This window comes from Neopsephotus bourkii, unplaced genomic scaffold, assembly GCF_033783945.1.
Source record: "Neopsephotus bourkii isolate Nb327-2 ecotype Australia unplaced genomic scaffold, CSIRO-AGI_Nbou_v1 NB_951, whole genome shotgun sequence".
Taxonomy (NCBI): Eukaryota; Metazoa; Chordata; class Aves; order Psittaciformes; family Psittacidae; genus Neopsephotus; species Neopsephotus bourkii.
Window position 1 is genome coordinate 3935971 of NW_026901445.1, and position 25784 is coordinate 3961754.

Below are 25784 nucleotides of genomic sequence, written 5' to 3' on the forward strand. Positions count from 1 at the left end.
TACACTAAACTGCACTACACTGCACTGCTCTTCATGCCTGCTCAGAAACCCAGGCTGGCAGCCTACTGCAAACCCCCTACTTCCTCTGCCTTAAGGAAGAGAGTCCCCTCCCCTCCAGCGATCCCTCTCTCCCGGTTCCACAGCCCCATATGGACCAACACGCCTTCATTTAAACCTTCCTCCTCTTCCTCCTCACCCATATACCTTCCTTAGAAACAGCGCTGTGTTCCCCCTCAGTTAGCCGCACTAGCGTTCAGGTTAGCTCAGGTGCGGCACGCTGGCCCCGGTACCTAACACCTATGGGCTGGAATGGCTGGGCCGACCCAGGAGCGCGGGTGAGGTGCCAGGGACACCCGCGGGTGTGCACGGGCCTTGGCGCTCCCCTCGCCCTCCCGGGCAGTCGCTGGGATGTAGCGGCAGCCCCTGGCACACGGCGGCGCCCGCGGCCGTTGGGCTGTGGCTGCGGGGGACCCCGCGGTGCAGAGCGGACCGCTGCCACGCCGCTCGCCCCGGCGCCGCGCAGGCTCCTCCCTTCGCCCCGCACCGTAACCCGGGCCGGCTGCGGCGGCGCAGGGCGCTCCGCTCGGCTCCTCACCGCCGTGCCGCCGGCACCTGCCCGGTCCTGCGCGGCGTGCCCACGGCACCGAGTCCCGGCGGCGGAGGCCCGGGCCGCCCGGCCTCTCCTGCCCGCTCCCCTAGGACCCTGCAGTGCGGCGGGCACCACTCTCTTTGTCTCCAGAACCGGCCGCCGGAGCCGCTCACACGGATGCGAGATCCGGTAAGCAGCCGTCGCCTTTCCCGGGGAAGCGCGGGTCAGGCAGCTGGCGGAGCGCTGCTTCCATCCCTCTGCTTTGCGCCAATGGTCCCTGCGGGCAGAGGGAGAAGGGGGTGGCGCCGCGCTGTGCCGTGCCGTGCCGTGCCCCTTCCGGGGCCGGGGAGCAGTGTGAGCCGTAGCCGGTACGAGCTCCATCAGCCCCGCTACCGTGATGAATGTCCCTGGTGCGTGATCAGCCGGTCCGGTCCCCGCCCCGGTGTCAGGTGCCGCGATCCCAGGAGGCCCGTTGGAAATCGCCCTCCTCCAGGCAGGGCGGAACTTTGTGTGCGAGGAGCCTCTGGAGTGTGCGTACCGGGGCGAGGAGGATGGTGTGGGGATGCGGCGGAGGCATCGCGGTGTCAGTTCGTGCGGGAAGCGAGAGCAGCGAGTCCCGCTGAGCAAAGCTGCGGGTTTCACTGCGCCCACATAAACAGGTGATGATAGGTAGTGTGGTGGGGAGCAGAGTTCGGAACGTTACCCTGTGTCAGAGAGAAAGCAAACTCAGAACAGCACTCTATTTTTAAATAATTTCCATATACTTGTGAAAGATCAGCATCGGAACTTAAAGTGAAAGAACGTAAAAAAAAAACAAAAAAAAAAAAACACCGAGAAGAAACTGTGTTCGCCGGGCATCAGTAACTCTCCCATAAGCTGTTTCTGCTCGAGTACCTCATTTTGTACCTACCTCTGACTGAGTGCAAGTGCGCTGCGAGCGTAATTTGCTTCTCGCACACATGGATGCACTGCCCTGTCTCAGAAGGGTGGCAAAAGGTCACTTCTGGAGGAACTCCTCTTGATTTGGAATTATTTTATTTAACATGCTCAAATCTGGCCTGAGAGTATTTTTAAGAATTCCTATGGTTCTGAATGCTTGTCTGAGAAGTTATGGGCAGGAAAAAGCCACCTTTTACTGAGAACAGAAAGTGGTGAGATTATGAAGTCCTGGATGGACTGTCGTTCCCAAGGAGTTCATTCCTCAGGCAAAGGCCAGTTTTGAGAAAGTTCTGTCTTCACAGAAGTGGATTTCCTCCTTACTGCAGGCTGAAGAGCTTGACAGTCCAAAGCTGTGGTTAGCATATATTTGATAAATTGCCTTAAACCATCAGGTCCTAGAAAATAGGATACAGACTCAGAACTTCATTATATACTCTTAGGAGAACGGAGTCCAGGTTTGTTATGAGTGTTGCAGAAGCAATATATTGTATTACTCTAACAGCTGGATTTTCTGATATACTAAACACATTTCTGCCTGCTATACTGGATGTTTATTCATACCTTTAGGTGCTAGTATTGACAAACCCAGAATTTCATGGATCACAGGAGAGTGTAGGAAGCATTCCTCCCAAACCCTGTATAATTCTGTAGGTGAAAAATTCATGCTTACATTTCTTTAATGGTATTTTAAATGGCTGCAAGTGCAGGGGGTTTGTTTTGTAGTATAATGTTTAAAAACAGGGTTCAGCGTCTTGATCAATCTTGCAGTCATGTGTATTATTAATATTGCTGTGGGATTACAGCAGAGGCATTTCTCATGTGGTGTTTTTTTATGTGCATGAAGTATGTTCAAGGTCAGGCCTTCAGGCATTTCCTGGAAGCTAATTACCAAGCTGAGGAAAAGTATAGCTCAAGGTGAGGGGCGTCATGAACTCTTCAACTGCTGAGGGAGTGGCAAGGTCACTTATGCATGAACACACAGAGGACATGCTGTATAAAAATAAATATTTGGTTTCTGCTGGACTTGTATGCATAGGGGGCTTTTTTTTTTTTTTTTTTTTTTTTTTTTTTCCTGTTCTTATCTAATTCCTGAGATTTTATTTCCATATCAAAGGTTACATTTAAAGTTTGTGTCCTGAAACTTAGTTTGCTGCCATGAAAGTCTTTGTCTATATCGTTTTAATAAATATTTAAGATTTAGATTGCCATGCCAGGAAACATATTTTCTGGCCATATTTTCCATTATAAATAGAAGTATTGGTCCATTAAATCAAATTATCTTGCTCATACAGTTCATTAATTATCCGTGCGTAGTGGCTTCATACAGTTGCTGCATTGGCATCCCTGTCACAAAAATCCGGCATTTTCAGTTTTACATGGATGGTGATACCTTGTGGTAATGCTGTGAGTCAGGCACCTTCTCAGACACAGCCCATTGCCTACCATTTCCTACTGGCAGCTCTAGATGACTCACAGTTTAGCGCAACATGGAACTGCATTAGGGAAACTGTGGGCTCAATGTGCAAAGCGTCTTCCTCTTTTAGCATCTCTGAACCACTGTTGAAAGGCCTTCAGAGATGTCTAGGTCTTTCCATTGATACAGAACGGGGCTTGGCTAGGCTGCAAAGATCACTGGAATCATCCTGAAGGGAAAAGCAAGTAATTTGGCAATAAGCTAAAAAAATAGCCTGTGCAAAGCTTCACTGGGATAAATAGCCTGTTGGCCAGCCAGTGCTCAGCTTTGACATTCTGGGTAATTCAATTAACTTTAAAGCAGCCCTGTGAGCTGACTGTGTTACGGTCAGTGCTGCTATAAAACATGTGCTTATCATTGTCAATCTTACAAAAGAGATTAAATATTGTAACTATCCAAGTAGGGGAAAAGAATAAATGGTCTAAAGCACACTGTATTCTTCTCATACAGCCTGACATTCCTGGGGTTCTTTTCCCCCATCTGCTCATAGCATGAGAAATCCTGAATCACTTAGGATAGGGAAGGACGTCAAAGACTTCATTATGAAACCAACTAACTGTGTTATCTTACTATAAGCACCATATTGCAGAAACATGCCAGAATAACTGGTAGTTATTTGTACTGGTTGACCACATTCCATCCTTTGGTAACACAGTTATTATCTTTTTACTTGCACTTTGCTTACTTAACCATTAGTGTACAAAATAGTCAGAATCCATTGAAGTAATGCCCCAAATTAGTTTTTTGTAGATTTGAGACCACAAGGCAAGCTTCATTCATTATAGACAATTTAATAGACTTCAGATGAACTGTGAATTTGTTTGGGGGCTTTGAGCAACCTGGTCTAGTGGAAGGTGTCCTTGCCCATGGCCAGGGGGCTGGAACTAGATGATCTTTAAGGTCCCTTCCAACCCAGATCATTCTATGATTCTATGTCAGAAATGTCAATTAATTTTAATTCTCCTTTTTTTGTCACCTGCATTTTGAACCATAAGGAAGTAAGGCAGAATAGGAATTTTCAACAGATAGGACAAGAAATGTATTATTGCAGCCAGTTATTCACCCAATTAACCTTCTTAGAGGTTATAGAGTATGAAAGTCTTACAAAATTAAGTAGCAAATATTTCCAGAAGAACCATTACCTTTATAGGAAGAACTGGAAGGTTCTTAACCTTTTTTATTCTAGAGAGAATTTGCCTTTGCAGGAAATAGTGTTACAGGTAGAAAAATCTGTGAAATCATGCTTTCTACATTTCTTGGAAGTCTATGAAATGTTGCAGACCTCTGTGCTGATTTTAGCCTCTCATTTGTTTCCCTTAGCAACACAGCTTCTGGTCTTTATGTTGGAAGTTAGTTTTATCAGTGATGTTATGTATTGCAGGTATCTCTTTTTTTTCAATAGTTCAGCTAAATATCAAAGAATAAATTATATTACAAGAGCTATTTCTTTTATTTCTACCCTCCTCTGGTTTACTGTGCCTCAGTACACTAGTTTTCATGCGGGATTGCTGTGGGTTTACTAAAGGAAGGAAAATGGCACTGTTTCTCTGTGCCACATCTAGAACACCTTTTTACTGGGTCACTGTCGACATGCTGTTCTCTATTGCATAAGTATATTTCAGTGACTGCTGAAATCCAAGACATTCTCACATCAGTGATACTTTATCCATCATGTTAAAAATGCTTTTCTGCTGAAACTGAATGGTGCTAACAAAAAAGGGAGAGGGAGGGGTTGTGTTTTGTTTTGATACAAGAAACCACAAGAGAAAGAACTGTCAGCAGTTCACAGAAGCATGTTTCAATGTTCAGTATTTCTAGTCTGTTTTTAGCATATTCTCTTAAAAGTGACTAATATCTTTGTAGACAGAGCTTATTAATAAATCTGGTAGAGAGCCATCACCTATGTGTACAGCTCAGATGCATAGGGTTAAGTTGTAGCAGCACAAACATATTAGATTTTGACTTCAAAATAGTCTGCATAAAAATAAACAAGAAAATAGGTGGAGTCAGAGGTCACCTCTGTGCTCTGAAGCAGTGAGAAAAGCCTGTATGTTCTACATTCATATTCTCTGTAGCAAGTAAAAGACAGGATCTTCCATGTGTCATTTTGGATGTTATCTGTATATTGTAGTGGTTTATCAGTCTCAGCTGACTCAATAGCAATATAATTTTATTGCTGTAGCTTCTTAATGCAGTGATGTTTGTATCTGTTCCAAAAGGAAAACTGTCCATAAAAAACAGCCAGTCAACGATATTCAAATGGCTACATTAACTAACTGCAATAATCTAAATATTTTTACAGCAACAATAAAAGTGTTCAAATAATTGGTGTAAATTTTTAAGTATAAAAAAACAGACCCTTATGTCACCCACAGTTTCTGCAGGTGAAAATACAGCTCAGTTTTGTGAGGTAAGATACAGCACTGCATGGCGGATCCATACAAGCAACAGTTGGGTTTGGCAGATCTGTGCATGGAAGATCTCCTCTGCACATGATTTCTCCCTCTCATTACCCAAAGCAGGTGAAGATACTATTGTTGACTTGCTACAGACACAATATGCAGAGAGACCTGTGGGCAGTGTGCTGGGAGATGGGTGGGTCTGGGCCTTCACAGTAGGTGAACAAGAGGATGTAATTTTGACCCACTTCTAAGAAAGATGATTGTATAGCTTGGCAGCTGTCTCTGGGAATTAGTGGAGCCTGGGAGGAGGTCTTGGCTATTTTTTTTTTTTCAGTGGAGCCATATAGCTATGGGACCATGTTATGAACTGTTACTGAGACAGGCATTTCTACAGACAGGTTTAGTAGCTCTTACTATGAAGAAAAACCTCTCCACTGAAAGATGTGGGGTTCTCAGCAAGCAGCTCCTTGCAGTGCTTCTTTTCAATGAAAAGCCATTCTGTTGGTTTGGTTGATTGTTTTGTTTTGTTGTTTTGTTTTTTTTTCCTCTGCATGAGAGAATGATTTTGCCATGACATTCAATGCTTTGTTGTTTTTTCCAGAAGAGACTGCTTGCTATACTAGCTGAATCATTTGCTGTAGCGGTGAACAGTTGTTTCAGGAAACATGTTGACAGATGAACATGCTGTTTCTTTTTGGAGAGAGCCAGCAGAAGGCAGTTTTCTATTTAAGCTGTTTGTTAGCAGGTTTTATATCAAGACCAAGTGTGTGTATAAATTACTGTGTGCTGTGCCAGTATATGGCCTGGCATTTCAAAAAGAGCTGAATGAGTTTGGTACCTGCATTTTTAACCTCTTTTTCACCAAATTTACTTGAACATTTCAAGGTACAGAAGTACAGGTATCTGCATCATGGGTGACATTGGCCTGAAACAGGCCTTTATCTGACAATCACTGACTGACCCTTTTATATTTTGAGACACATCTAAATTCTAGGATTCTATAATCGTCACACTTCTTAGTATAGAAAAATGGAGTATTACTGTTTTAACTTCTCATGACAATACTGAAGTAACCTTTTTCCTACCACAGGCTGAATGCAGAGTAGTGATGTCAAGTAGATTATAAAAAGCAGAACTATGCCACATTTTATCTCCTATATTAGCAAATATTTGTCAGTATTAAGATTGGCATCCTTATGTATGAACTGAAGTGAATGCTTTTGGTGGGAACCACATCTGGGCTTTACATTCCACAGAAATATAGAGCAAAAGGATGAATGTTTCTGAAATAATCCGCTATTTAAAAATATGCAAAGAATAAGTCATTGCTAATGGCCTAGGTCCCTGTTATTTTCTTAACAGAACCTAAGAATTGAATCAAAATGTTCTTTTGAAAGTTTTATCCATGATCTCTTTAATGCAGTGTTTTAGTAAGACCACTAGTCAAAATATTGACAAATGTTTCCAACAGTGGCCAAGTCAGTGTGTTATGACTAATTCCCTTGGCATTTAAAAATCTGTTACAAAGGGGAAACAAAGTTTCAAAGTAACTAATAACAATGTTTCAAAGTAACTCTAATGAGTAAATCAATACTGAAATTTGGCAGTTACTTGTTTATAAATATAAAAATCTCCTTCAACATTTGAAAACCTCTTCTGAAAAACTGAAGATGGAAAAGCAGCCTCAAGATAATAATAAGTAATCGAAATTCAGTCCTAATGCTGTACAGTCAGCTAGTTTCTGGAAGTTACTGGTACTCTTGAGCTCCTCTTTGACTGTGTCTCCTCCAGCAAGTTTGAGCAGCACAGCTTGTGCTGGGGTACCACCAGTCACTGTGAGCATCCTTTGGCAGAGCATGGTCCTGCTTGGCTTCGCTGTCTTTGCTGGTACAGTCCACTCACATAGTTGGTGAAGGATGTGTCATAATAAAGAGACATTTCAAAGCCCATCATAGGAATGCATGAAGACAGATAAAAGCTTTTTCTGCCCAAACTGTGAGCTGGCTTTACAGCAGCCATTGCAAACACAAAATATGTAGCATAAACAGTTCATACTGCACTTGAGCTAATAATCCTCGCTGTGCAGCTATGTGTATCACATCTTGCTGTCACTGAACATAGTTATATAGCTTGAAAAATTAGCAGGGTTGTGCCTCTCAGGCTCCAAACACAGGCAAAGAGGCTCATTTGTCCACATCCATCCTTCCTGACAACTGTTTGATACATGCCAGCATGCAGCAAATTGTGAGGGCGTTGGAGAATTTGTGATGAATTATGATATTATACCTCTCAGAAAACCATGAGAGTTTGTGTATGTATTCTCTAGATCTTCTCATGCCACCTCTGTCTTACTAACCTACTCTTGAGGTACTCTGTATGTCTTGATAGACATATTCTATCTTTATGCATTACTATCTGCATATACTTTTAAGTTAAAATTTCTCTTTCTGCTTCTCACTTCTATGGTACTTGGTATCATGCTTGTTAGCCTGAAAAGAAAGAATCACTTTTAGTGACATTTAAAATGCTGATTTTCTCACTTTGCTCTATTTCCTATAACTGAAAGCATTTGATTTAATCTAGCTGGGTTTTGCAAAGGATTAATGAATAGTAAAAAAAGCTGGATCATATAGGAAAGGAAATGTTCTTTGAGGATTTGTTGGGGAGTGCCATTACCAGTAAAATTGAGAAAAGTTTCTTAACTGTTGAAAGGATGTTAAATTCTTATATATAATAACTGTCACAACATATATAATTAGAAAAAGCTTGATTTGCATACTAAATGTCCAGGCATTTCTTCTTAATCAGCATTACCTAAGTCCATCTAAGTTAGTTGGAGTGCCTAAAACTGTAAAGCAGAAAAAAGATGCATCTTTAGTCCTTGAATTTAGAACACTTGACACTCTAATAAACTAAGAGAGCTTCAAGCTGGCGTTGTTTCTTATGGCCTGTAGTTAGGGTTGGAGTGTAGTTCACTGTGTTAGCTTAACTATTTTGTGTGTTTGAATATAAAGAGGTTTGGTATTTTGCTCTTTTAGAGTGAAATGTAAATGTTTTTCCAAAATACACAGAGAATGGCCAATTCTTGTAGGCACTATACAAGCTCTTAGGGTGCATTTTCAAAGCCAGCTCATAATGATCTAGGACAGTACTGCCTCAGAAATGGGCAAGTCTGCTTGCTGGCTTCATGTTTCTGCCTCCTCCCTTGCATTTCAGAGTTTGAGGAGGAAGTAATTCATTTTAAATTTCTATTTGTTTTTAATTTGGATCAGCTACAACTTGTCTTGAAGTCACTGGTGTCAACAAAGTGAAAGTACAGGGAGGTGTGGTGGGGGTAAGAGGAGCCCCTTGGCAGCGTCATGGCCTTCAGCCAGCTGAAGGCAATTGTGAAGCTGCGCCATGAGGAGCATTATGCACAAAGGCATCCCGGGGAACTGACTGTGGTGGTGTTTTTAGTAAAGCTTAACTTTCTGCATTTTAATCGTTTATAATTCTGGCCAGGGTGTCTGGAATGCATTCATAAGAGAGCCCACGTTCTTTATAGTTTTAGGGGGGTTTTAATTATGCTGCCACTTGTAATAGCTAATATCTTTGATTTTTATTTGTCATTTTTTAAAAAGTGATACAAGATCATCCTAGTATGTATTCTTTATTTGCAGTGTCTGAGTTTTAATGTGTTCCCAAATCCAAATTTAAACAGTTTCCTCTTTCATTTGCAGTGATTCTTATGCTAAGCTCTTGCACTGTGACAGAGCTTCTTCATCCTTTCAAAACTTTGACACAATTTTGAGGAAGTGTGATTTTTTGCTGTTACCAGATGTCTCCTCTTTAAAATACCTGGTATTACACTTTGGTTTTCCTTATTGTTAATACTTGTTTAGTTTTAAAAATTCACTGAAATCGCATTTATAACTTTATATTCTTAAAGTCAATCAAAATGAGAATTTTTTGCAGGTAAAGAGTTCCATGATATCTCCCTGTGCCAGTTCCAAAAAGATTTTGGCTGGAGGATACCATAGGCTTCTTTAACAAAGGCCCAAACCAAACCACCAATTAGTGGGTTTTGTGTTCCCACTTGTTGCAGTAACATTTTCCCCCTTACCTAGCAGGAAGGCTGAAAGGTCTAGGTGCAGTAATAGCGGAAAGCAACATATGATCTATATCCCATGCCCTCCATTGGAAAGCATCTCAAGAGCATTCTCTTAAATATTCATTTCCTCACTAGGTTTTGGAGAAAGTCAAAGCAGTTTTCTTGCCCAAAAGCTGCTAATTGAAATAGAGAACTGAATAGAAATACATTTCCTCTTTACTTTTGAACTATTTTTTTAAATATATAAATAGAATTCTAGAATATTTTGCAGCTGTCATACTTGAGCTTACTCTAGACCAAACCCATCCTTCCATTTAGCTTAGATCTCCTTTTGTGATTGTTATTCCCAAGCCACACAGAGCATATGAATGCAGGGTCTCGCACCGAAGATATTATTTCTGCTTAGAATTGGGGCTGCAGGGGCAGAAGACTAATGTGAGCTCTGCACTGGCTAAGCTTTTGGCCCTCTCCTTTCACAGCCTACCGCACCTGCGCTGGTTCAGCTTGATGCACGGATTGACTCCACAGCTCGTTAAAGTTGTAAAGTAGGTATGCTTTTTATTCAGCGCTGAGATGCACGGGGATAATTCCTCAAAGTCATGCGTGCCCCAGTGTTGTTTCCCTCTACATTTATAAGGTTGCACCATACGCCTATACATATTCATGTCCTATCCCCGGTTCGTATTACAGTGAGCTAGAAGGTCCTTTGCGCCTGCGCAGTGCCCCCTCTTTTCATGGGCAGGGGTCTCAAGATGAAGTAAATGAGTCTTCCTCCTGTGGGTAGGGGTCTTCAAGATGAAGTAAATGAGTCTTCCTCTTCTTGAACTTTTCACCTTTTAGTCTTCACATATGGCCTTAGGGTTTGGTCCCAGCCATCAGCCATCTGCTTCTCCCTCTTAACAGTAGATTCAGCGGTCTGCTTTTCCCGATCAATAGGTGCTTATCAGTAGAATCAGGTGTCTTCTTTTCCTTGTCAATAGAACCAAGTGCCTGCTTTTCCTTGTCAATAGAACCAGGTGTCTGCTTTTCCTTATCAATAGTTAGTGCTTTTGTTCTGCTTAGTAGGCATGATAGGTATAGACAATACCTTTGCTTAAGCAAATTCCTCTAACCCCCTTGTACAACCCCCGTGTACAACCCCCCTGTACATTGGTCAACCCTCTGCATCAAGCTGAAGAAGGGTTTCAGGTGGAACTAGGCAAGGCAGTAGGTTTCTTTGTATAGGCTAAAGCAAAAAAAATATTAATTACTGTGATCCCCTGAGGCCTTTCTACAGCTCACAAATAGGCAATGAATAGGCTCTTCTGCCAAGGTGATCCTTTACACCAGAGCTCCATGATATAAAATTAAATTGTTTAGAGAACTGTTTCCATTAGCACTGCAACCACAACTAATGTTGATGTCTTGGGCGTATACAACATGTTCCATCTTTTTTGTCACAAGTTGTGCAAGGATTTTTAATACCTTAATTTCAAAAAACCTGTGACATACTTGATAAGGAAAATAAAAATCCTGAAAGTGGAAACCATGGATATAAAGTCAAGGAAGAATATATTCATTGAGACTGGGAGGTTGTACAGAAAAGTGGAGGAAGAACTATCCAGTAATGCAGCGTGAGAATACCAGTAAGGGCTTTTACAAGTAAAATAGGATGATTCTGATTATTTCAAAGAAAGTCTATTACTGAAATGGATTTAATGTCCCCTGTAATACTTACACTAATAGTTAAAATTAATGACTGATCTAATAGATACTGTTAGTTTTTTTTGACAAAATATGGAAGACCCAAATACGGAAATCAATACTTGGGAAACACAGCCAGCTAAAAACACATTAGGGTTGTTTTTCTCTAACCCAGAGTCCTCTAGCCTCTAGAGAGAGATGTGCTGAGAAAATATCTTTGCTGAACCCACTCTTTATGCTTTTATGAAAGCATAAAGCATATTTATTGCAACATATAAAGTGCCTTTGACATTCAGGAGCAAATCTGTTTAGATTGAGTGCACATATGTGAAAAAAAAACCACATTAAGAGCTTCTTTTTCATATTTCCATTGTAATTTAAATAATTAATTTCCCTTTCGCAGTTGGGTTTTTATTTATTTTTTTCTGATGACCACATGTCTAAATATTTGTCTTCACTGTTCAGAGCTGTGAAAGGAGCAATTAATATCAGTTAACTCATTAGAGTTCACTGTATTTCGAGTGTTGTTGAAGTCAGGAGCACATAGTGCGTGAAGTATTTTCTCTGCTTTACATTACTGGTATGAGTTTGTGCTCAGTTTAATTACAGGTTTAGCAGAAAAAAAGATGCCAGGTTCACACTGTTTGTAATTGTGTTTGTCAAAACATACTCTCAAGGAAACACAGGTTCTGTGATTAGTCTTTGAACTTTTGAGTTTTCCACTTAACACTTGAAAGTTGGGAAGTGTGTTAAGTTACCGTAAAAACTGTAAATATAACTTGTTATTACAGAGGATTTGGACACTTTATAACATTAGAACAAGTCAGCTAGTCCAAAATGTCCTGTAAGCCCCTATGCATTCCCATTTTAAATTCTAGATGCCTGGTAAATTTTAGATTATTATTAAATATGTAAATACTGTGATAGTGAAGTTATGAGTAGGTGCAGGCATGCAAACTTACATGACATTTGCATGTAGTACTAAATCAGAATGACTTGCCTTATTTTTTCCAGCACATGACCACAGTTATATATCTATGTTTCCCTTGGGCTAATAAACCCTGAGACAGCTGGCTGCAAATACTGAGTGCTGGATTCCCACTGTCAGATGGAGACTTTGGAGGAAAAGAGCAATCTCCTTGGTTTGCAGACAGAAAACAACATGGAACAATCATTCACTGTCACCTCATTGGTATGTATTACAAAGAAATGCTTTAGTGGCTGAGCACCCTCCCTTTCAAATAGGAAACAATTCAAAATAGATGCTTAGTGTTGGCTGTCAGCTACAAGGGTTGCTTCCCGCATACTGCCAGTTCCTCACACATTCTGCCCCATGGCTTTGTTGCAACATATTTTATATGTGGTTTATGGGGTTTCAACTTGCTTCAGTGATCAGGTTTTTAAGAAGTTGAAAGGAACATTTTGAATAGAAAGAGTAAAAATTTTCATCAGAGTAAGAGGAAATAACTTACAGTAGCCAGTCATTTAGTCACTTAAGAGGAAGTTAATTATTATAACAAACAGCTATGCTTCTTCAGTAGAATTCGTTCTAACTTCTTGGGCTGTAACTGCCTTGTTTGAAACTGGAAATGAACATTTGAAGTGAACTGTTGACTGAGCAGGGAAACTTACTGCTCTTTATTAGGAACTATACCCAGCAGTCACGTGATGGAGTCAGAGTATTCAGGCCCTCCATCAAATTATTACAATAACTTAGGACAGAATACTGCAAAACTTCATGTATGGAGGTTTCTAAAGAGAACACACTTTGTGTTGCCTTAGATAATTTCTACAGAGATTTACTTAATTTTTTTGTGATTTGAAGATTTGTGAAGGGGATAAGATCACTTTTTATTTATGATTGCAATCACTATTTATTTGCAATTGAAAAACATTTGAATGTTTTAACTGTTTTCCTGGTGGTGAAAACAATGCCTGTTTTGAGAAAAAAGCTAAAGATTACTATGTTCAGCTCCAGGGCACCCAGCACAAGAAGGACATGGACCTGTTGAAACAAGTCCCAAGGAGGGCCATGAAGATGACCAGAGGGCTAGAGCACCTCTCCTATGAAGACAGGCTGAGAGAGCTGTGCTTGTTCTTCCTGGAGAAGGCTCAGGGGAGACCTTATAGAAGTCTTCCAATACCCAAAGGGGGCCTACAGGAAAGCTAGAGAGGGACTTTTTACAAGGGCAAGTAGTGGTAGGATAAGGGAGAATAGCTTTAAACTGAAAAAGCGGAGGTTTAAGTCAGAAATTAGGAAGAAATTCTTTACTGTGAGGGTGGTGATATTTCGTGCAGGCTAAAGCAAGAGAAGCTTTGCCCAGAGAGGATGTGGCTGCCCCATCCCTGACAATGTTCAAGACCAGGTTGAATGAGGCTACCTGGTCAAGTAGAAGATGTCCCTGCCTGTGGCAGGGAGCTTGGAACAAAACGACCTTTAAGATCCTTTCCAACACTAACCATTCTGTCATTCTATGACTTCGAGTTTCTTGAATAAGATCACTTACTGAAAGCAAAACATAATATCTGGTTCTGTTTGCCAACCTCTCTGTTCTTTTTCAGAAAAAGCTGGTAGCTATTCCTGACCATACAGACATCTCTGTGACCCCAGAAGAGAGAGTACGTGCCTTAAGCAAACTTGGCAGCAATATCACAATCAATGAAGATATCACTCCGCGTCGTTACTTTAGATCTGGAGTAGAGATGGAGCGAATGGCATCAGTATATATGGAGGAGGGAAACCTGGAGAATGCTTTTGTGTTTTATAATAAGTTCATAACGTAAGAAACTGTTTGTAGTCTTTACAGCTTATAATTCTGAGTAAACTGAAGAGCTGCAGTGAAAACAGGGCACACCTTTAGCTTAGGGGGAAAATGCTAAGTGTGTTCTTGCAGAATAGCTTTGTTCTCTGGAGATCTTTAACTAGAGGCTTTGTTGTAATTTCATCTCAACTGTTAGTACACTACCCCTATCCACCTATTAACTGCCAGATGTGAACTAGCCTAACATACAGAAGTTTAAGTTTACTATACGAGGCTACACTATAAACAATGTTATTCTATATCTGTCACCATGTTGGATTAAAAAGCAATGGTTAGATAAAATTTCTGGGCCTTTAGTAGGTACAGCCTATGAGCTTCTGCTGATCTTAAAGATGGTAGTATTGCACAGCACTTAAAAACCATGAAAAAATGGCTTTTTCCTCATTTTATTTTTCTTTCCTAAAAGGATTAAGTAAAATGTATTGCTGCTTGCATGAATAAACACAAAATCTACAACATATGTTCTTTGTATGATTATTTTTCCCATGCAAACCACCAAATCTGGAGAGCTTTCTTTCCAAATCTCAAAATAACCAGCTGAAAAATATATCAGTGGCAGATTTAAAACTAGTTAGTTTTGTTATAGTATTGTTTGGTTTTCTTACTTCTGAAATGGAGTTTTTTGTATGTGTATTTTTAATTTTTTATAATGGGATATCTCTTTCCTCCTCCCTTATTTTCCTCATGCTTTGAAAACTAGACCAAATCTTTCTTATTCCACTTAATTTTAAACATCTGTATCTCTATAAAAAAGGTCTGGAGGTGAACATCATACAAATTGCTGAAATAACGATAGCAGCTGTGTATTCCAAAGTCTTTGCAGATGGGTATTGCCATAATTTAGATGCCAGGGTAAGTTCAGAACACTGCCGTTAGCTGTGCAGCTTGGTCTGGTAAAAATAACTGCTGTAACGACAGTCAGTTCTGCATTCTGGACTTCCCATGTAAGATTTAGCATTTCAGGTCAGGACAGATAAAGACAGTAGAAATAGGATTTATTAACACTGACTAGGTGTATGGTGATTTTGAGAGCTATTTTTAGGTGCTGGCTGCTAGTTAGCCCTTTTTTAACCTAACCAAAATATGTTTAGATGTAGAAAATAATCTTCTGTCATTACCCTATGTGCCCCATGCAAGTCTATACAAGCATTTAAGTGTTAGTTTAAACAAATGTGTAGAAACCTGCTCTGAGTTGACTGGAACTCAGTGTTCAACAGTTATGTGAAACTGATTTTTCTGCCAACATAAAAGCTCTTGTGAATGTTCCTCTAGCTGTTGAAGTGAACACACACTTTTAATTTTCTAGGTTGTTCGTGGAAAAGCTGCCTAATCACCGAGACTATCACCAATGTGCAATACCAGAAAAACAAGACATTATTAAGGTAGGGTTATGGTTTCTTGGCCTTTAAGAAATGTTTGCCCAGAATCTCTATCTATTTTCTCAGCACTCCCAGTTCACACATACCCCATGGCAGCCACCACACCTCTCTTCACTAACAATTCATGTCTTTTTTTGGTTTAAACACATGATCATTATTGGAAATCATATTATCGATCTACAAAGTGAACAAGAATACTCTCTGAAGAAGTTAGTACATTGTTGGAAACCCAGGTGCATCTATTTCTGAAAGACTATATATTAACTGAACAGTACTTTGAGTTTGATTCTGGTCCTAGTTACATGAGTAGATAATGGTCCAAATTGACTATTGCAAACAGGAAAAGAGAGATGTGTGGCGTTACTGGTGTCTGTGCAGTATTTGTTTACCCTGTTAAATAATCAAAGTATATTTTTGCTTTCTTTATTGCCAAATATGTAGTTACTTCATACCAGATTTTTCCCTCCACTTGTGTATAAAATAGTTTTACCTTCTCTTTTTTTTTAATTTCTAAAAAAGAATTTCAAATACGGTCTTATTCTGAGCTTAAACTATCTGGAATTGCCCAGTGAGAATTGTTAGAATAAGCATAAGTGCTCCTTGCTTGATGCTGCCATATTTGCATCCTTTCCCTACAGTTAAAGCTCAGTGGTGTTATATTCAAAGCTGTCAGGGTCCAACTGGGGAAAACCCCAGTGACGGAAATATTTCATTCATGATTCCCAGAATGAAACTAAGACACAAGTGAGGTTATGTACCAAAATCTGTCAGTTTGTTTATTATTAAAAGACAATTATTATAAAAAAGGAAATGACTATAAAAAAATATAGCTATAGGACAGATCAGAAAAAAAGATAGAAATTCATTCATTCATTCAGAGCACAGAGAGATAGCCACCACCATGGATCCAGTGGTGTCCTGAGGGTTCATAGTCATCATCCTCAGTAATGGGAGTCCTCCAGGTTCTGTAGCTGGCATCAGAGGTCAGTGTCCCCAAGGGCCCATAGTAGTCTTTGGATGTGGATGATTACCTTTTTCCCCTTTTGTTATGAGGTGGGGGGAGTACCTCTGCTCTTAATGTCACCTACTGCACGTTCCTGGTGGACCAGTTTCACTGACCTTGCAGCCAGCTCTTCAACTGTGCATGTCTGTCAGCTATCATTGAGATAATTAATGCACAGTCCTTGAGATAATGGATGGAGGAGTCTTATCTCAGCTCCTCCCACCCATCTCTCAGATAACGGACAGCGGAGTTCTATCTCAGTTTCTCATACCAATCTTTGAGACAATGGAGAGTGGAGTCTGGTTTCAGTTCAGTCTCTCACAAAAGCCAAAATGCTTCATGTCAAATTTTTGACTGTCTCACACAGTAGGGCACTCAGTAGGATTAAGCAAATGGTCTCTTTCCCTGTTTTCCCTACAGCCTCCAAATTATTTTGTAGTAGCCTCTGCATCAGTAGAAAACATAGGGCATTGCTTTTGTTTTGCAAATAGGGGTGTCACAGGAAGCTACCAGCTGTCTCTGCAAATAAATTCTTTTTTTTCTCCACCTGGAAATGGCTATATTCAGACATATTTCTGTCCATGGATTCCCAGAGAAAACTGTGATGATCCTACCTGAAAGTCTGCCTTGGCTTCTTTAATAAATTACACCTACAACAAAAAAGTTAGTCATCACACAGTTATTAAAGAAAACAGAGATAACAGACAGCAATCTGGAAAAGGATTAATCTTCCATTGAGATAAGTAGTAGTCATGTCACATCTTTCACTGACATATAGCTTTATCGAAGTCAGAGTACTACAGAAGTTTCATAATATGATGAATTAGTTCTTTTATTTCCTGGAAGAAGATCAGTACTTTTTTTTTTTTTTTTTTTTTTTTTTTTTTTTTTTTGCTATTTTGCAATTTTAAGATCTGTATTACAACTGAGTTTGTTTTCCAGGTGGTTCTTTTAAAAAACAGAAAGTAAACTTATCTCTCTTTCTTCTCCACCCCACCTCAAAGAAATTGAAGGAGGTTGCATTTCCACGGACAGATGAATTGAAGAGAGATCTTTTAAAAAAATACAACTTAGAATATCAAGAATACATGCAAAATCAAGTAAGTTTTATATGCTTATTAAATCATTGTTGGTATGAGTTTTTCCCTGTCATATGAAACGTCTTAAAAACGAAGCAGTAAAATGCCAGTTCTACAAGAACCTAATCATTTCACAGGATGCTTAAAATGACTTCTCACTTTTCAGAACCTAACCAGTTGGTCATTTGAAAATAAATAATGCAAATGTGTGCTTGGAAATAAATGTGCTGTGATACTTACTTAATGACTGTCTACAAGTATCTAAATAGATCTTGGTTACATTCTGGTTCTGTTTTGTAAGAAGGGTACTGATAATACATCTGTGTGAGTATACAGAAAAAGTCCCTTAGCTCCTAATACGTTCAAGTTTGAACTGAGCCTGCTCTAGCCTTTAAATAACTGTAAATACTTGTGTCTTGTGTATTGAAGTTACTGAGAACAGGATCTGTAGCTTTAAAAGCTTGCTTGGAAAGAGTATCTGGGAAAAAACATCTTTTTCTTTCCTTCCCTTAAAATTGACTCCATATTCCTGTCTCTGATCGGTTTGAAGCTTTCTTTCCTGCTCTGTTTTGTTCATGACATTTAAGAAATAACTTTGCTGTGGTTTTGTGTTTTTTTTTTTTTTTTCATTTGCTTCTGAAGATGCTTGAAGTTCTCCTTTACTGGGGAGGAGGAAGGGCCGTCAGAACCCAAAGCTTCCCTTGCAGTTTGTGGAACAGCAGGTGGCTTGGGGACAAGCACACATAGGCTAGGGTGGAGAAGCCACCTAATGCATCTGAGGCTGGGGAGGCTATGCACCAAAACCAGATTAAGCAATCCAGGGAAAGCTGAGGAAAGAAAGTAGCAAAGAAATTTTCCTAAATAGCAACTTACCGGAACAGCAGCAACAAGCAACAAAACCAGATAACAAAATGGATTGTGAAATCTATGCAAAAAAACTCGTGTTCATAGATTTCTTATTGCATTAAAAAAATGCAAGGGCTTACTCTTCCGTCTAGTCTTTTTACCATCACTGTTCCGAAAAGTCTTGTTCTGATGACTTTATATATGGAAAATGAGGCCAGTGTTACAGCTGCTGAAGAAAAAACAAAATAGCACTCAGCACACATATGCAGATTGGAAATTTCATGTTAGTAGTTCCTTACTTTCTGTATCCTACTGCATTTGGGGATATAGTTGTATTTGCCAGTTCAGCAAATTTCAAAAGACTTGATTTTTATTGACAGGACTTGGTGGTTTTATTAAACAATTAGATTGCTTCTTTCCCTTCATTTTTTTGTACCCTTTTTTAGTGTTTTGAGGCTATCACTGTTTTTCATATGTTTCAGAACAAACGTAGAACCGAATTTCTGAAGAAACTAGAGCATCAAAAGCTAATAGAGGCAGAGAAGAAACGAATTGCACATATGAGGCAACAACAGCTTGAATCAGAACAGTTTCAATTCTTTGAGGATCAACTTAAGAAGCAAGAACTAGCTCGAGATCAGAAAATCAAGGAGAACATGGTTATGTCTGAACAGATAGATGGAAGTACGCTATCTTGTATTTCTGTACCAGACAACAGCTCCCTGTCTACCACACTGCTTCAAAAAAAAGAGGGGAGCAGCAAATCTGGCTGCGCTGGACATTCACCTCCAGTAAACCGGGTCTTAAAGCCAGCAGCTACTTTAAGTGCTGTTCAGAGTAAGTGCAGAGATTTTTCTTAGTTTCTTTTTTATCTGCCTTTTTGCCATTTATAGCAGCCCACATATTGCATATGCTTACATATGTATTGACTGTGAGGATGTCCATAGTGAAATAAGCATGAACCAGTTCATGTACACACAGCAGTTCCATATAGTTTCTTCGTTTTAAGAGAGGAGATTAATTGAACAGTTTCACATTTTCCATTTGAGTACCAATAGATGGATCTGGGGACTGAGCCTTAGTGTTCCTGTGTAATGAACTCCAAATCTTGCCATGGACTTCAAGACAAATAAAGCAGAACCTGCAATGCTTCACCCTGGAAAGCCCTGGCCAGGGATGGTATCAGCTCATTGTCACCTCAGGTGCAAAGCAGTGGGCTTATTTTATGGGCTGGTGACCTCAATTTAGCGTGAGGTGATTGTGCTATAGATTTCTTCTCATTAGAAATTTGTGATTTGGAATTATAATTCTTTCACTTCTAATAATTTCTTGTAACTATGTATATTTCTTTATTTTAAGGAACTTCACTGTGTAAGCTGCAAATGCCTTTTTCTCTCTCTTACTTTCTCTTTTGTCAGCTCAATTGGCAGAAGCACTCAGAGGCGTCATTTTGCCCAGGGATCTCTGTCACAAATTTCTGCTGTTAGCAGAGGCAAATACATTAAGAGGAATAGAGACATGTGGAATTCTCTGTGGAAAACTGGTACAGTTAAACCCTCACATTTATTTGGGGAAGACATTTGATAGTGTTGTATTTTCCTGTAATGTCTTGATTTCAGAACAAAAGCAGATCTAAGCAATTAGTCTTTAGTGCAATTAACTTCATATTATAAATTGAGTGGTCACTTCAACAGTGTAGGCTTGCCTTATTGGGGAAACATCTGATCAAAGTACACTGTTGTTATGAAAGGTAGCAAGATTTTCAGCTGTACGTGCTGTACAATGCAGGCTTTTTCGAGTACTTTCTCTGACATTCATGTAAGGTAAGTGAGGTTTAGTTGCAGGACAATGAAATATAAAGACTGTTAAAATCTACAGGAGTCATCAAATTCATAACAGCACAACAAAAAAGAAAACCCCTCCCCCCATCAAGCTGTACTACATCTGATTTTCAAGCTGGGTTTGTTTGTTTTATTTTGGTTTGATTTTCCTTTGACCTAGATAACAATTTTAGAGCAAGGAAGCATGCCATGGATGATGCTGGCATATATAGAATTTTAAAGATGATGTCCAGGTGTATTTGAATCATGTAAAGAGAAAGAATAGCAAAAGTAGTGATGTTACAAGAAAATAGTCACAGAAAATAATAATAGTATTCTCAAACCTCTTCTTTCATGTTATTTTAAAGGACAACCTTTTCACAGTCATCTCTGAGAACACTGCCATACAACAGTCTCGTGTTGTTACTAATACTACCCTGTATGTTTTCATGATAAAATGTTAAAGCATGTTTTCAGGTGCAGTAAGTGAGTATAGCTGCACTGGAATCAGCAGAGCTATACTGCTTTGGTTTAGCTGATAGGCTGACATGTTTCAGATCCTGATTTAGCATTTATTTATTAGTTCATTTGTTCAAACAGTCGATGTTTGTTTTACAGACACATAATGAATTTACTATCACCCATGTAATAGTGCCAAAGCAATCTGCAGGACCAGACTACTGTGACATGGAGAATGTGGAAGAGTTATTTGGTATTCAGGATCAGTATGATCTCCTCACTTTGGGTTGGATCCATGTACGTATGACTCATAGATTCCAGCTTTTAGTATCAGCTCTGCATACTATGTGGAAAAAAAACCCTTGGAAACAACAAACTGAAGAACTGGAATAATCCACATTAATTTGCTCACTTAGTTCTCATTGTTGTCATGTAAATGAGCACTAATGCTCTCCACAGATAAGTGTTTCTTAATGCAGTTGAACTATCCTGATCACACAACGGGCCTGCATTTGCCAGTACAGCTTCTGTTTATGTTGACCTAGGGGTATTTTATTACTTTCTAATGCCATTTATTTTCTACTGTATTCAAAAGGGGAGGGGACAGAAGTATTGTGTTGTTTAAATTTTATATTAATTTCACTCTTGGGGATTTTGGACAATCGAGTCATTTGCCTTTGTCTTGTGCTTCTTCACTCCACCTTTTTTCCCCCATGATCAGAAAATTGCTTGTGCATCTGGTTGTGAATATGCCGCTATAAATCTCATACTGAAAAGCCACCCTAACAATGTAGAATCTGGTTTAACAGAAACCAATGTGGGGAAGTACTGATGCTTTCACTTGTTACAAATTATTGTTCTTTCTTGAATGTGTATCAACCTTGATTGGTAAGAAGTATTTCATGATGTTGAGTTTTCCTTTTCTTTTTGTAGACACATCCAACACAAACAGCATTCTTATCCAGTGTTGATCTTCATACTCATTGTTCTTATCAGCTAATGTTGCCAGAGGCCATTGCAATTGTTTGTTCACCAAAGCATAATGAGTGAGTTCCGATTTTTCTAAGTAATATTTAGATATTTTCCCCTGCTCTTTATTGCAAGACCTAATGAAGTGCAAACAGCACGTGTCAACTGGGATGAAGGGCAGGAATACTGTGTTGTGAGTTTGCTTTCTTTAGATTGCTTAGACTTGCATTCCAACTAGTCTCTATGCACAGTGCTGTTTATGGCTTCTCTCTCCCCCTCCTCCTTTCCCAGCCCAAGGTCTTAAATTTTGTCTATTTTCATACTCTGCTCAGTCAAGTAGTAGTGACAGGAGTTGTTCTGGAGACCTCAGTGTCAGTGCACTACCACAGACCTACCTTCATTCTGTCTGATAAAGGAAGCAGAGGGGTTAGACGTATTTCTCTAGGATGATCTGGAAAATGCAATTTGGGGAGTAGAAGAGTAAAGATCACATCTTTTATAAAGTCCTATTTTTGTACTTTATAAAATACAAACAATAAGTTTCTGGAAAATAAATGAAAATATTTAAGTATTAATGTGAAGTTTTATAATGGAACAGCTTGCCCAGAGAGGGTGTGAAGTCTACATCCCTGTAGATACTCAAAACCAGGACGTGGTCCTGGGTAACCTGTTTAAGGTGATTCTGCTGAAGCAGGGTATTGAGGCTGTAGAGGTTCCTTCCAACTTCAACAATTCCATGATTCTGTTTTGGAGTGCTTGGCACTTCAAGACCCCAGAGCTAACTTAATTTTTTACGTAGTGCATTTCTTCAGCCTTCATTTCTGTCCTTCCACCTTTGTAGATAACTTCTGTGAATCCCATTCTGCTTGCCCCGTTTCCTATATGAGCCGTTCAGGTAGCACAGCTCTAAATACAGGCCGAGTGACAAGTGTGCTAGGCTTTGTAACCTAGAATACACCTGCGTATCTTTCCAAAACTGGCTTCCAACTTCTTTTGTAGTTCATGCAGATACTCTGTAACCAAATGTAACCTGTTACTACTATCTGTTACTACTATCTGTAACATATTATCAATCAGGTTCTGTCCTGTAGCCATTAGGTATTAACGTTGTTTTCAAAAGGATGGGGTCTCTGACATTTTAGTCAACACCCAGTTTTACTCAGCAGTGCAATTTGTAGTACTTTGTGTTACTTAATTACCCAAGAGTGGGGAGGATGTGTACTCTCACCGGTCATTTACACAGCTAGCTTAAAGGCTGCTCTATTTTACAGTTGTCCCTCTAGAGTTCAGTGAGTGAAATGCAGTCCAGAGCACCTAAGTTTCTGGTTTCTATCCTTCTGCGTGAGCTAGCCTCGGCCCTTAGTAGCCTAACTTGCCTAATGGGAATAGCTCCAGTACTGTGATTTCTTTTTTTCAGTCTTCCCTTCCCCTCATCATGTCTTCCTTCACAAGAATACAACTCCCCTTGATTTCAAATACTTTTAAGTATCCAACTCAGCCTTGGCTCCTGAGTACCAAAGGTCATTGAGTACCATTCTGTTGTCCTTCTGTTAAGCTAAGCAATTTGCATGTGAAACCTTGACCATGTATTATGGGAGCAGTATGTAACAGGAATTTAATCTTTTGCTTTCCAGCACCGGCATCTTCAGACTTACTAATGCTGGCATGCTAGAAGTTTCTGCTTGCAAAAAGAAAGGTTTCCATCCACATACAAAGGACCTTAGGTTATTTAATGTAAGTATATAATCCAGCATGGTTTTGACTATTCAAATTCTTGCCTGTGGTTCTGCTGCAAGCAGAAATTGTATGTGTTTCAGGTTAGATTTCTTTATAGGTTTTCCTCCATGTTAATAATTTGTTACCTGTAATTCCTTCATCGCCCATAATTTTCCACTGGCTTCTCAGTAACTACCATATCTTTTAATGTTTTAATTAGCATAGTATGCTATATCTATAGTATAGTTAGAATTATCAGAAATGGTGCAGTCATCCAGAAGAAAACAATTTTTACCATTGGATAATGAAGACTTTCTTAAGGAAACTCATTCTCCCACTTCATATACAGAACATCTCATATAGCTCAAATAAAAATGATCAGATACAGAGAAGTAATGCTGAAAGACATTGGAAATTATTTCTTTGTTGAAGGACTCTCAGAATATCAATATTACTCCTCAAAAGGAAGATAAATTTGGGTTGTTTTCTTCTCTTATTTTATCATTGACTGTAAGGATAATGAAAAGGTCATCCAACTCTGAAAAAATGTACGACTTCTTTTTTCAAATGGGCTCTTTTCAGTAACTCTTTACAGAATTAGTTCATTAATGAAGTTACTGCCCATTTGAGCTGATTTATATTCATTAGACACACTGCTGGTGTTGTATATTGAACACAAATATCTTTTCAAGCGCAATCCCTAAAACACATGGATATTCCAACAAAATCAGTGGGATCACAGCCTCTAAAGACACAATCTAGTCCTTAAAAGAAATCCACTATATGAGCAGACATATCTGAAACCACTGCAGGAGAACAAGTGTTCACACATTCCTTGCTGCTGTCCCCCATCACCTTTTCTAATGCAGTACACACCACCTTCCTTCTCCGTTTGAGGTATCCCACGCTGTGATACATAAAGGATCGCACAGAACTGTGATCTATTGCACAGGCTAAACCCTGAACAATATTATCTTTAGAAATTTATTTCTGATTGGATGTTGTAGTCCTTGTTTTATTCAGCATTGTATACCTGTGATGGTCAGGTTTGCAGTGGTCAGGACCAGTTTGCGCTGGTCAGGCACAGTGACAGGTACAGTCAAGGCTGGATAGATAGGCATAGTATTAAGCAGGCTCAGAAAATGAAAAAGGAACCATAGCCCTCTTATGCTGCTTTACTGAAAATTATTTTTGTGACTAATGGTTTGTCGTCTTCTGCAGCCATGTTCCCATGTGGTCGGGAAGGACATAAAGATAATTGTGCTGGATCTGAGGTGATACAGATGGACAATCACTATGTTACTGTACAAATGGCCAAAACAGAAAAATGGATCCCCGTTTTTCCTACATTTTCAGAAATGAATTTTATATTTATACATTTTAGATTGAATGGTTTGATATTTATTGCTCTAGCCTGTTTCAGAGTTATTTTGTTGCTCCTTCAAGATGGATTTCAGTGGCATTACCCCTGAATCTGTAAACAAATCTCACCTATAAACCACAATAAAAATAACTTCAAACAACAGTAACTGTGTTGAAATAAATAATGTTTCTTCTGTCACATGTTGGCATTAATTGCTTTCTGAGAACTAGAGATTTTTAACAGTGGTTGGCTTTTTGTGACGTCTAGCTACTTATATCTCTTCACTGCTTCAGAGTCTTTGCATTATATGTAGTAGAGACAAATATAACATTTTGGGTGATTTGGGGGTTGGTTCCTTTTTTCATTCTTTTCTCTGTCCCATCCTTGTATAGCTCAACTCTTGGCTAAGTTATTAGCAGAAAATGTTTAGGAAAACACAACTCCTTTACCTGACAGCTAACCATCATCACATCTTGAAATATGAGAGATACATCAGAGTTCCCTGGACAAATGTGTCTTCTCCAGTGACCCTGCAGTAGAAACCTTTATTTGAAATAAAGTTCTTATCCCAAAAGGGATTCCTTGGGTCTATCCAGTGTTAGATAAAAGATGTAGATAGAGTTAGAAGGAAGAATCATACAAAGTTATTTGCTCTTACAAGAATTTATTTAGTGTCTGTTCCAAGAACCTAGATGGGCTGTACTTTAAATAGCACGGTTAGTACAAAAAAGTTCGGAACATGTGCTAACAGTCAGAAGCTGGACAAGATCTGGAACCCAGGGGTTATGCAGACATGGTAAATAACAGGTGCTGTTGCAAAAAGCTTACAGTCTGAAAGATAACACACAACAGAGGAGTGAGGTAAACTATAGAGTTTAGTCAGGAAAATAGGTAACAAAAATAAATAGCATCCTTTATCCTGAACTCTAATGCATACAGATTACAGCAAGTTCCTTAGAACTGACCTTTTCCAGATTTGTCTTACTGAATTCTTTTTTTATGTATATACTTTTAAGACAGTACCACTAGCATCAGCTGCTATGCATATACTTCTAGTTGAATATCATTTTTTATGTATTTAAGACTATAAATGGAATCAGAAAAAAATTAACAGAAAAACAAAACTGTCTAAATCATCTTATCTACTTCAA

At 39.3% G+C, this 25784-nt stretch overlaps 1 protein-coding gene across 1 annotated transcript; it reads left to right on the forward strand.

The window, feature by feature from the left end:
• Positions 1-631: 631 nt before the first annotated feature.
• Positions 632-24795, forward strand: STAMBPL1 (STAM binding protein like 1). The gene is made up of 11 exons (XM_061358847.1): positions 632-778; positions 12192-12369; positions 13740-13957; positions 15306-15381; positions 17386-17481; positions 18789-19143; positions 19725-19849; positions 20745-20882; positions 21519-21631; positions 23189-23288; positions 24492-24795. The coding sequence occupies exons 2-11, from the start codon at positions 12286-12288 to the stop codon at positions 24546-24548; spliced, it is 1362 nt and encodes a 453-aa protein (XP_061214831.1). The 5' UTR covers positions 632-778; positions 12192-12285; the 3' UTR covers positions 24549-24795.
• Positions 24796-25784: the final 989 nt, after the last annotated feature.